General features: G+C 42.5%; 1 protein-coding gene across 1 annotated transcript; it reads right to left on the bottom strand.

Annotated features, from left to right (window-relative positions):
- Positions 1 to 1,234: 1,234 nt before the first annotated feature.
- LOC146177065 (epoxide hydrolase 4-like) lies at positions 1,235 to 8,177 on the bottom strand. Its single transcript, XM_084581083.1, has 6 exons — positions 7,989 to 8,177; positions 7,054 to 7,187; positions 5,849 to 5,961; positions 5,082 to 5,259; positions 3,701 to 3,837; positions 1,235 to 1,668 (listed from the first exon to the last, which is right to left on the bottom strand). The coding sequence occupies exons 1-6, from the start codon at positions 8,175 to 8,177 to the stop codon at positions 1,241 to 1,243; spliced, it is 1,179 nt and encodes a 392-aa protein (XP_084437209.1). The 3' UTR covers positions 1,235 to 1,240.
- Between the last annotated feature and the right edge of the window lie 4,589 nt (positions 8,178 to 12,766).

The following is a 12,766-nucleotide window of genomic DNA, read 5'->3' as shown; positions in this document are numbered from 1 at the left end:
GAAGGAAAAAGAAAGGGCGAGGCCAGTCGTGGTAACGTACGCACACAAGGTATCGCACCGACTTAAGAAAATTGCAGCAAAACATGAAACCCCCGTTGTCCTTTCAGCTCCCCCCCCCCCCCCAAAAAAAAAAAAAAAAAAAAAACCTAACCTTAATGTGCAGAAAAGTTAACTCCCGGGATAGGAAAAGGGCAGCACAACATGCGGAATTGACCACCAAAAGAAGATGATAAACTGTGATAAGTGTGTTGTGTACATCATTCCTCTGTCTTGCGGCAGGAGATACGTGGGCCTGACCGAAAGATGCATAAACATTAGATTGGGTGAACATCGAAGGAACTGCGGCAAAAACAACGACCCAAGAAACCTCGCCAAGAACGTTAATAGCTGTAAAAAATGCATCCAAATATTCGAAGAAACTGCTGTTATCGGACATTTCACAGACCGGCGCGAAAGAATAATCTTTGAAGCATAGGAAATGGCACGGGCCGGTTCCACGGAATGCGTAAGCGATCCGTCGGTAGCGCTGACGCGCAGAGAGGTCCAATTGTTAACAGGTAGCGTGATAGAAAGCGGTGCTTTAGGAGTTACCGGTTGATGAATTGCACTTATAAACTTGTTTCTGATACGTGTTTGTACATGTTTTCTTTGTATGTGCGTATATAAGGAGAGAAGTACTTGTAATAAACATTGGAAAGCTCGCGCACGTGCCAATCTTGTCTTGTGTTAGTGAATCGTCTTCAGTTAAAGTTCAGCGCGCCTACATGATGCTGGAAAACCTACTAGGCGCCATTACAGCATTGCTAGCAACGTTTAGTTGCGAGCGCTCCCTGCGCTCGCCTACAAGCCGAATTTACTCATCCTGCCGCATCGCCCGCCGTGAAGAAGCGGTACGAATGAATATTGAAGCTGAGAGAGGTACACGAGCGATGGAAGCCCCTGAAGAGCGAGAAGAGAGGCTTCCAAAGCGACGGTGCAAGGCGGCGAAGGTTGAGCAAGAGCATCCAGCGAGAAACGATTGAGTATCATCCACGACTGCTATTATTTTTGCTTTGTATATCCCAGCTTAGTTGGGTTTTATCACTACCAATAGGTGTAATTCAAATATGCACAGCAAATAAAAACAATACAAAGGTTTGCAACAAACCAAAATTGCACACAAAATTTTGAATTTATTTTGGGCAGTATAGTAGGCTCGCTAGTTGTCTAGCAGCTGCATGACAGTTTTAGGAGAAATATTTCACTCCTTCATGTTTCGGGGCAGGTCTGCGTCATCCGGAAGCAAAGCTGGCCCATTGGATAGCCTCTGCTTGCTCGACGGTTCTTTCGATTCCTTGCAGGGGTCATCTGGTTTCCGCTGCCACCATGGCGACCAACTTCGCTCTTTGTTAACGACAACAGTGCCGGTCTTCACGAATTCGCTGATGCGCCCTGTCACATGTGCGGCGCATTCCCTCGGGAGAAAATGTCCGGCGCCCTCGTAATATATCAGCTCTGAGTCGCTGAGCCATTCCTGGTTGTAACGCGCGACGGGCGGGGTGATGAATGCGTCTTGCTGCCCCCACAGTATGAGTGTGGTAACATTGATCTTGCGGAAGGGCAGCTTGTTGAACTGATCGCTGTCGTTGTTGAAGGCGCGGTAGTAGTTGATTGTGCCCGTGAGTGCACCTGAAAACAAAAAAGTTTGAGTTTGTTGGGAAACCAGTTACACAGGCACAAGAGGAGGCTGGCATAAGCGTACCTTTTCAGTAAACTTGAATGCACAACACAAAGCCATTCAATGGCAGGCACCAATCGTAATTATTCCCCAGTCATATAAGATACCAATACAGAAAAAAATGGGCAAAACATAATAGGAAACGAATTCCTAAAATAAATTCGTTGCGCAATTTTATCCATGTCTGTATTGTTGTCCAGTACCCATAAACTCTCCTTTCATCTTATAGATCAATAATAGAACTTTTTGGTACGAAAACGGAGTTGCGGAATATGTATTCGGCTTTCATTTGTGAGGCGAGAAACTCTTTCGTTCATTGAAACATAAATGGGGCTGTTAATAGCAAAATGTTTATGATAAACATTGAGCAGATAGATTGCTGTCAATTGAGCGCATTGATGGAACTGTGATTAAAGCCACTGTCAGGAGAGTTATTTGCTTTGTTCCTTTTTTTCGTGGCAGGGCTTTTTCTTCTATCACGGCTGTTGCTTGACAGCCCTTGGGCATTATGAACCTCGCTTCCAAATTGCATCTGCGACAGGAGGTACAACCTGTGGCCGTCAGAAGAATTTTTGTGAAAGCCGCTTTTTCGACATGGTCAGCACTAGATAACCACTGAGCTATACGTCAGCATAGTATTGCATTACAATGTTTTACCAGTTCATATGTTAGGGTGGAACTGAAAAAAAAAACATATTTGTCATCTCTTCAACAGTAATTTACATTAGGGCGGCTCTCCACAGATGCACTGGCATTGTTCATTCCTTGCCAGAAATTCTATGATTGTGTACTGCAACATAAAGGCTTAATAATATTGTGTGTAAAATGTGTTCATGTGGGCTAACTCAACAATTCCATCTCAATGTGCTATGAAAGCATTTTGCTATGCTGTGCTTTTCATTTCGTGCAAGGAGCAGAGTCCTAATGGTCCCAGGACATCTCAGACATCGCGATTATCCAGTGGTTCGCTGCTGAATAAGGTACTTACGTAAAACCGCTTTTTAAAATCCAGCAGTATCAATATCTTTATTTTAAGCGTCTTACTATTAAACAACGATATACCTAAAACTTCGCTTCAGAGCGCCCATTCTAAACACATTACTTTTCTATGCACTCCTGCAGCCATACATGCTCATTATAGCAAAAAAAAAAAAAATCTGGCGAATAACGCGAAAGAAAAAAAATATACTGTGAAAAAACAATAAAATCACTTGAGGCAAAATTAGCAGCAAGCGAACAGGCGTAGATAAAACACAAAAACTCTAGTTCGTGTGATGATACGTCCTCTTTGTGTCGGTTAATTCATTAGCAATCACGCAGCAGGAACGCATTCCCAAATAGCCCAACTGAAGAGTGTTGCGTTCCGAATAATTGGCGTCGGCAAACCTTCGAATGTCACCAATCAGGACACAGACGAGGAAGGAACAACGCTCCTTTGTGCAGCCTTTAATGTCGCTAACTTCAGCCCCATTTCCAAACCTCGAAATAATGAAGCTCAGGACAGCTTCATCGATATTTGTGGAGGTCCTGTTTGTGAGCAACTCTAAACAGAATGCGACTTCAAGCATTCAAGGCGTAGGCAGGAGCATAATTACAGAATTGCAAGCTGTAGTAAGAAAATCACAAAACTACATCGCCAAATACGCAAAGGCTTGGAATTCTTACACTGACTGGGCAAAAATAAAATGCTTACAGATTTACTCAGTTCACCCATCATACCTCAGCTAAAAGCAAACCAAAGCTTCTCACCTATGTAATCAACAATGTTAAACAAATAATCGTCATAGAGCAAAGGATCCCAAGCTAACATAAGTCATTAGAAGGCATAAACCGTAGATAAAATATGTAAATAAAAGAATGTAGAAGGCCTATTGGTAACGTCTTTGTCATTGTCTAATGATAAATATCTGCCTTGCACTTATGTCCGCCTTTTTTCATTCATTTATTCTTACAAAGTAATTAAAGAGACTTTAAACCCGTTACCTGGTTGCGAGTACATGTACTTGTGGGCGTACTCCTCCCTCTCGGTGAATCCTTTGTGTGCTGTGTTGAAGAATTGGAAGTCTTTCATGATGAGGTACTTCTCGGGTGTTTCAGCTCTTCGGAAGGGGATCATGTACCTGCGCATTTCAAAAGAGTTAACAAAACACAGCAGAACAGACTCAAAACGCGTTTCGCATCTATCCAGCTATACCAATCTGCCTGCAGTGCAGCCGCAACTGGAACATCTTTCGTCGTAACCTTAGGTACACGTTCCTGCTATTCAGTTAGGTGAAGTGAAATAAAACATTTGACTTTCGATGCATCCTGTTTCAGTTACGATTCTTGCTCGTTTAAATTTTTATAGGTTCGAGGCAGAGAGAAGCTAAGCAGCTGTCTCCGTAATTCAAATTTCCCAGCTTTCCTAGGAGCAAGAACGTCTATGCAGTGCCGAGTTGGCTACGTTTCTTGAAGATTAATAGATTTCTTTGCAGAGAGAATGAAGCCAACCATAACCGAAAAACATTTCATTGGTGCACTTAGCCTGTCACGAATAGAGGATGCTGCACGATGAGTTACTAAACTATCATTGACTAGCATCACTGTGCAGCGTTACTAGGTAACTATCGCTAATCAGTATCACTACTATTATATAGGAGAGCGGTGGACCACATTCCGTGCATCGCCCACCTAAATGTGGAGTGCACCACCCAGTTGGCCATAGTGAAACTAGGTTGGCCGCCAATATTGTCAGAATTGCATGAAGTTACCTTCTGGTGTCCAGGGGCCCAGGTATTGGGCAGGGGGGGGGGGGAGAGGTGTCGCCCACGTAAAGGTGGGCATTACTATAGGGCAATCAATACAAAGTGCATAAATCTTATTAGATAACCACAATCGATCTATGGGACTTATGCGAACAGACACTTTCTCGACACACTACTCCGAACGTTTCCTGTCCCATTTTTCGTTAATGGTTCCACTTCAATACTCACTCTAACACCATTTTGGAAGTGCTACAAGTATAACGTTTCTTCCTCACGCGGCCTTGCCATTTTCAAAGCATGCCTTGCATATGGCGACATACGTCAATTAAGGGACCCTTGCTGTACAATGACTGCTTGCTTAGTGACACATAATTCCTAAACTCAGAATAATCAGATCTGCATTCCTATTATACAGTTTGGTTCGCGACACCGTTTCTTCCGTATTTCAGTTATCTCAACATGGTCTCCCTTATAAAATGTTGCTAGCATCGTCTCGCTCCCAGTGATGCGTCATGGGAAAATGCACGCATTACATCACTAAAAAGCGGAGATGACTAAGCTATGTATTAAACAAATTCGCGTCTCTTGGAGTGAAGGGGAGGAACATCGGGCAGACTCACCAAGACATCCTCATTTGCGTCGGGCTCTTAAACAGCTGCTTCAAAAATGCCTGCGGGTGCATGCCGTTGATGATGACCATCTTATCAATCATCGTCTCGTACAAGGTGCCGAAACACAGGCTGATCATGCCGCCCCAGTCATGTCCCACCAGGATAACCTTCCGGATGTGGCCGGGATCTGGAGTGATGAAATGGAGTAATGAAAAAAAAAAGCGCAAATGGCACTTTCACAACCAAATCTGACGTTAGGGTTGTTATCATGGATCTTTATCGGTTATAAATGTCTATGCATGTTACCGGGACGGGTCAGCCGGGTATTTCCAACGTATTCATGTTTGTTAAGGTACCCAAGGCAGGATATTGTACTACGTACGTACACCTACATCTTCAAGCATCGTTATAGACATTCAGTTGGGCGAGTTTCCAGTTGAGATCGTGATAAATATTCCTATCATAAGGTTTTGTAATTCTAGAGTCAGGAGATCATTTCGGAAGAATCGCAGACAAATGAGAAATTTGGATCTTTTGGGTATAAATTAAAGCTGTTACATATGACGCCCCTTGTTGCAGCATAAGTCAGCCCGTTGGTAATTCCTGCATATTTCCATTCCTCATGTAATTCTTCACGTGTGAACTGTTAGTTGCCCAATTGTTAAAACCTGGCGCTTCTTTGTTAGGGGATAAGCATTTCTACACAAATGTTCTACTGATCTCTATTGATCGGAGAGTTTGAGGTTTACTGGAACACTTTTACGACTGTGACTTACTCAGAGCGTCAAGTAGTCCTTTCACATCTCCGATAAGCTTCGGCATGAGGTACTCAGCGGTGTCATTCGGCCTCGTAGTGTTTCCGTAGCCGCGTAGGTCCGGTGCCACAACACTGTGAAAGTAAAAGACGATGGAATTGTTCAAATGTGCTCATGTAAGGGATATGGTGGACGTACTTCTGTCCTAATAAAGAACGAATAAATACATAATAAATATGCATGTCCTACGAGGAGGGGTAACTGAACACCACCGTTGCTCATATTAAACGCGTTCTAAGGAACATTTAGATAGCTATATCGAACACTTTTTCAATTTCACGAAGATTTTCACTCCTCAACTAACTTCCCATGCTATGTAGTTGAATCAAGCTCAGCTTAAGGAACGATGAGATCGAATCACTGGTCTATATCTTGGCGTGCATTCATCACATCAATTCTTGCTTCCTTCTCTGACGCCACGCTGAATATGTACGCTACGAAGGGAGCGATTAGTAATGTTTTATTTTCGTCGGGATCACGCCGTCGCAGTCTCCGTCTCGTTACTTTAAAGGTGGTTTCAAAATCACTGGTCCTTCTGGCCGATACTTAAAGCATTGAGGCCCTTCCAAACACAAAAAAGCGCTCAATATTCAAAACCACCTATTTATTTATTCCAAGCTTAAACAATACTGCGAGTTCGGATAAAAATATGCTGTAAGCCAAAACGTTGTATGCATCGACTGAAATGTTATTTCAGAAGCCTGAGCCGGGGGGGGGGGGGGGGGGGGGGGGGAGGCTTTTTTCAAAGTTTGCTGCCTTACTGCAGCGTAGTATTACGTCCGACGTTTTTTTCTTTTTTTGTGGGGAGGAGGGATGTAACTTTTATTCGCCGCGAATAATTCGCGATTGTTTACCTGTGAAGACTTTTTCATGTTGCAGGCCAGGCGCACATTAAAGCAATAAAATTGCAAAATGCCAAAAATCTCACTTCCATTTTGTACATTTTTCAACATGTTGAGATAATTCTGAGGGCTTCCAAGCAATTAAATTGTTTTTCAAATTTACTTCACATCATATCCTTCTATTCACCGGTAACAATATTCTCAGGGCTGCGGTGGTTGTAGACAATCAGACTTATACATAGTGAGCTGCAGATTAACATTCCATCGTTAATATATTGTACGAAAACCAGAAACTTGCACGACTCGTACTCAAATGTTACGCACCAGAACTCCTCGCTGAGCTTAGGTATCTGCCTGTTCCAGATGAACCAGAAGTCCAGGAAGCCGTGCAGCAGGAGCACCATAGGGCGGTTCTGTTCTACCTCACAGCCTCTGGTAACATAATGAACTGTAATATCCTGAATGAGAAGAAAAACGCAAAATGAAAAAGCTTACTACTTTTGAAACGAAGCACGCTCTTCAAAAGCAGGTTCTGTTTCGTCATTTGCGACGTAGTGAAGCGGGCATATCCAACCATGCTTTGCATGAGCTGATGCACGTGGCACGTTTTTCATATCATGACTTTTTGAATTGAAAATAAATTTGCTCAGCGAAATAATTGCTTCTTTAAAAATATATCAGCTTCTGAAGGACAACCATGCAGCAATTTTTTTTTTGTTGAGGCGCTCCGCAAAATTGCGTTAGTAATGTGCGCGAATCATTTCCATCGTTTCGTGCTGGCTAATTTAGTTCTTGATTCTTGATTCCCTGCGGTAGATGAAAAAGTATTTAACGGTTCATCTACGGGCGCCGCGGGTTAAGCAACTGGCTGTAATTGTTGCCTTTAGGTATGGTTTGGTCTATTTCATATACCCAATATCCTGAAATGACACCTGCTATAGCACGTCAAACGCGTTAATAAAAATAGTGCTGCTATATATCCTACTGACATGCAAGCAAGCTTAAAACGTTCTGAATTTTATATTGTAATATTTGAAATGGCATCATTGACACAAAAATGCAGAATCTTCCCTATCCTTAAGAGCCCCCCAGTGCCTCAAACATGTTTGAAGATAACCGCTGAGGAAAGTGCGCGTCTGAAAATATGTGTCATACTTAAATAACAGTTATATTTGTGTAGTTCTCAGTACCACATAGATTAGTAAGGAGCTATTATAATTGCTGAACTGTAAATGTTCGCGACTTTGAAAGTTACTTACAGAAAGATTCACGAACTTGTGTTCTCCATATTCCCGGCTATTGAATTCAGGCGGATATGTCCTGTTCTTAGGTATGAGGATGGAGTCTCCGTGCAAACAGACGTTAGTTTTCACGTAGGCTCCCATCCAGATGCCCATGCTAGACGCGATGCCAAAGAAGAGTGCTTTGCCAAGGATCGACAGCACCATTCTCGCAGCTGCTGGTTCCTACGGCGCCTGGAAACAATAAACAATTTTTAAATGTCCATCATATAGTAATCTATACTTGATAATATCTGGTACGTATTACAGCAACCTGAAAATGCAAAGTCCATTGGTAGTCCCGATATAGCAAGGCAAGATCATTCATGCGATGAAGACTGGCAATGGAAATTCACGTGTAATTGCATGAAATTTAAACAGGTATCGCTTATTAACAAAACATTGCGTAATTCGATCTGTGCATTTGGAGACGTCTGAAGTGCAGCTTCGGTGGGAGCCGTCACGGAACTTGTTAGAGCGTTGTCATCATGACAGCATTTAGCGGCCACGCCTAACCATCCTTCATATGTTTCCTCACTAACAAAGGCCAAGATTTTTAAAGTGCTCAATTTTTTAATGTTATTTTTCTCATATGCCAAACCAAACTTTTGCAAAGAACTCAGTTATCATTCACTCGCGTGTCGTAGTTTACCGTGTTTTTTTCTTCCTTGAGGAAAAGCATCCTACAGAGACTTGTCCTGGAGATCTCCACGTATATCTTAACTAGTATCTTGGACTTTATGTATTTCACACACCTTTGAATACACTCCTGTTTATGGGCGAAATACAAAACACGGTGGCCTTCATGAACATGCTTTAGGGTGAAGTTGCTTGCTATTGTTTGAAAGAAATAATGTTGCTATTGCTGTTAATGTTCAATCTTTTTCAGCACAATACATTCCACTTCACTGAAACTTTTACTAGGTAATGGCCCCTGCACGCCCAACTGAGCTCTAGATTGGAGAAACGTGATTTTATATACTTAATTGCGTGTTGTTCGGGCAATAGTTCAGGACGTATTAGTACGTGGCCTTTTGTTACAGCACCATTTCATCATATTTGTTCGATCATAAGGATTACTTTAACGATGGTCTTGTGTAGATGATGTGCTATATGCCGTGGTGAAGATCTGCAGCAAAACCTGCCAGATTTCTGAAGCATCAAGGTTTTACTTTTTTAGTAATTGTACGGCGCGGCTGACAACATAGGTGTTTGTTTTCCACGTAACCCTATAACAGTCATGCAAGCTCTAGGGACGAGCAATGCTTTATGTATCGATTAATTTTTTCAAGTTATGTCATATCGAGCAAGGGAATTTAAACTTTTTTATTTTGTATAAACTAAACTCAAGCGGTGGCATTACACTTCACCTTAGACATCTTTGTTCTTTCTGATAGTGAAAAAGTGGCTGATCTTGCTGTTGGGTGACGACATGTGACCACCGACTAATAGTCTGTGGGCGATTACCACACAAATTACGCGAGGATGGAGCGCACGTATCAAACCTAAATTGGGGTGGAGCGCACAAATGTCAAAAAGCAGCGAAAACAACTTGGAAGTGTTCCCTTTGGCAGCGGGGACCCCTCCAAACTTGCGTCAGTGGGCACTTCCTCGATGATTTTCTGAGGTGCGTTGGGCAATTAATGTTACATGGATACACGACCCAACATTACGTGCGCCTATGCAGTCATGTGCTTCTGCAATAACAGCGGCAACATTAAAGTGACTAGCGAAGCCAGAAAAGAGACATACTACGATGAACTGGACGAATTAAGCGCATGATTATGGCGCAGGTCTTCTTGTTTCTATTCACGAAACCATGGTGTTTTCTAATCGCGTGATTGTGCTCGTAGCGCCACATTTCAGGGTACCATGCCGAACCAACTCGACCCTCAAGCTGTTATTCCGAGCCGCAATCCGCTCATTATATGACTTAACCGTCCCCACTGTTTCCAAAAAAAAAAAATAGTTTTTCTCATTTTAACACTTGCTAAACTTGAATAGTTGCGCCATTAAAATCACTGTGATGTTAATGTCGGTATTCATATGTTAAATATATGCAATGCATAGTATAGCAGGGCGGAAGTACCCTCTGACCAAGGAAGGTTTCAAAGAATTAGTGGACATAGGCGCACCATTCTGCTTTAAATATAGGCTTATGGCCATGCGTTTATTTAAATAGGCATGAATTGTAAGATTTGTTGCAAGCTTGGTATGCTCGCGTCTTTGTGATCTCGCAATCCTGTGAAGCCGTCAATGCCTTGCATTGTGTTCACATCGAACTGACTTGCGAGTGTACAGTGAGTTCGACTGCGTTTAGTTCCTTCTGTACCTTTTAACACCTGCATGCCTTGCTTGGAACAAAGCCGTTCTTCCTGTCTGTATTTAATACATCCTTCGCTCATGTTCCCTTCCTTCGTCAAAGCTCTTCTAATATTCCTCATCAAAAATGTTCTTTCTAGAAAGCTTCTACAGAAGTGAAGGCAATCTCGCTTAATTGGCTCCGATCATCTTGTTGGAGAACTCAGCAGAAAATGTTGTATCGTGTTAATCCCTAGTATGTTTTCTAAGGACTGAGTGAAGTCTTTCAAGTCTGCGCATACGTTATGAGAGTAGACATGCAAAAGAATATAGCAGGCATTACTTACCTAAAAAGACTCTTCTCAACCTCCCTGACTGAAGAGTGGTTTCAATCAGAGCAACAGTCTACGATCAAAGACAAATAAGCCACTGAAAGAATGTTCTAACTTGCCTGATATTTATACGGAACACATGGAGTCTGACAAAGGTTGATATAGAAAGAAAATCAGATAAAAAAGGATTACTGCCCTCAGTGCAAAACTAACGACCGATATTACTAATTCCTCTCTAAGGTTACATTCCTATCAATGTGGCATCCAGCCACGCTATTTAGAAGCACCGCAGAGTAGATTGCAAATGTAGTCGTTGGCTCTGAGGGTCACCGGCAGCCTTATCATAATGTTACGCTATGCGGCTCTTGAGAGAGAATATAATAAAACATCTCTTAAGCTTATTTCATGAACATGTTTCTTGCCACGCGAGCCGTTCTATAGCTGATTACCTTTCGCCACCATTCTCCGTCGTTCGGTAGCCAATAAGGAAGGTGTGAGATAGTTTGATATCCCCTTACAATGCTTGTACGCCCCCATTAGAAAAACGCCTTTTGTGGTGTTGCACAAAGGTAGTCCAGAGGGCGTGAAAAAGATGGCTCGTACAATTAGACATCTACTTTTTACGGTCTCGCCACACCAGCTTGTGGATCAGAGAAGAAAATGACCAGGTACGTCATTTCTTATCTCAGATCAATAGCCTATGGAGATAGGAAGCTAGCCTTGGGCAGTTGCTTCTTATTTCTTGCGGCCGTCCCAAACCTGCTTTCTAAGGACTAATAGGGAAGAGACGAATTTCTGAAACGTGCGCCGTTAGGAAGAGCTTTAGGAAGAGCGAGTTTTTCTCTCATCATAGCTTTCGTTCAACGATTTGGAAGCATTGCATGCGATTTAATCCTCACTATGTTAGAACGACGGAAAAAAGGTGGCTACATACTATGAAAGAACACTGAACAACGGTAAAGGGAGCCTCAGTTCGGGAGCTGAGCCAACGTTTTAAGAAGTGGATATGTGGCTAACTGAGGAATCTACCCTTGTTCAGGGCTCTTTCATAAATCCTGAGTATAGCAATAACTGAAAATCTGTCTGTTGAGCATGTGCACTGAGGATCCATAATCAGTGGCCATTCATTTGGTAGGTCGAAGGGTTACGCGATGCATAGTAGTTAGAGGGTGTAGGAGAAATACACCTAATGGTTAAAAAGTGGTATGGTCGATTGTCGTAACGAACAAAGGAATCATCAGCGTGTAAAGACTATACATGGCGTGTATTTTATAACGAACGTTTTCGAATAGACGGTAGATTTTAGCTAGGGCATTTATTTTAATACAGCTTACGAGAGCTGCCATGAAAGCCTTTGCATTACCTGGAAGCTGCGATAAAGTAGTAGCCTTCATGCAGTAGCCTTCATGCAGTAGACATACGTCACGGTCACAAGAAAATGAATATTAGGTTTCACAGAAAATTAATAGTCGATGCAAACATCTTTCTCGCTCGCGATAAACATCTTAACATTCCGGTATATACATATTTCAGGCCCAGACTGGGCACTATTTAAGAAGATTATGTAGGACCAAGACGTACAGTCGTGAGCAAAAGTGGTATACAACACTTAGTCGATGGTGGAGCTTGAGAAAAATGCATTGCAACGCCATCTGGCGACAGCCATGTGGGATCAAGACACTCGTAGCGGTTCCCCATTATGGTGACATGCATGTGTCGTCGTCGCTGTCCCTGTCGCTCCCGTTAGATAGCGTTTCGATGGAGTTTTCCGAGACCTACCACCGGTCAAGTGTTGTATACCACTTTTGCTCACGACTGTACATACGTACGTTATAGTGGCTGTTTCATATCATTCGGTGAAGATTTCCGCTTTAAAATGTTCCGACGAACGACTGAGCGCTCTCTGATTAATTGTTTTATGGCAAGGACAATGACATATGCAGGATAAATTCACGTATAAGTTTTTACTTAAAGTTTCCAGCAAGAGTTTTGCTTTTGTGTTCCAACCGCATGATTACGTAGGTAAAAAGAAGCGTGCGGCATAAAATGTACCTTACATTTGATATCAAACACGCACATACGTGCGCCCGAATTCATGCACGCACGCACGCACACACGCACACA

The sequence above is a fragment of the Amblyomma maculatum genome, chromosome 10, assembly GCF_055883805.1.
Source record: "Amblyomma maculatum isolate TAMU_Amacu chromosome 10, ASM5588380v1, whole genome shotgun sequence".
Lineage (NCBI taxonomy): Eukaryota > Metazoa > Arthropoda > Arachnida > Ixodida > Ixodidae > Amblyomma > Amblyomma maculatum.
This window is presented reverse-complemented; position numbering and strand designations above follow the sequence as displayed.

What these genes read in the sequence shown, in the direction of transcription:
- LOC146177065 (XM_084581083.1), bottom strand. Translation starts at nt 8,177, where the DNA reads ATGGTGCTGTCGATCCTTGGCAAAGCACTCTTCTTTGGCATCGCGTCT. An exon ending in ACAAGTTCGTGAATCTTTCT is followed by an intron (nt 7,188 to 7,988) that starts GTAAGTAACTTT and finishes CTTCTCATTCAG; the next exon opens with GATATTACAGTTCATTATGT. An exon ending in ACGCAAATGAGGATGTCTTG is followed by an intron (nt 3,838 to 5,081) that starts GTGAGTCTGCCC and finishes TGAAATGCGCAG; the next exon opens with GTACATGATCCCCTTCCGAA.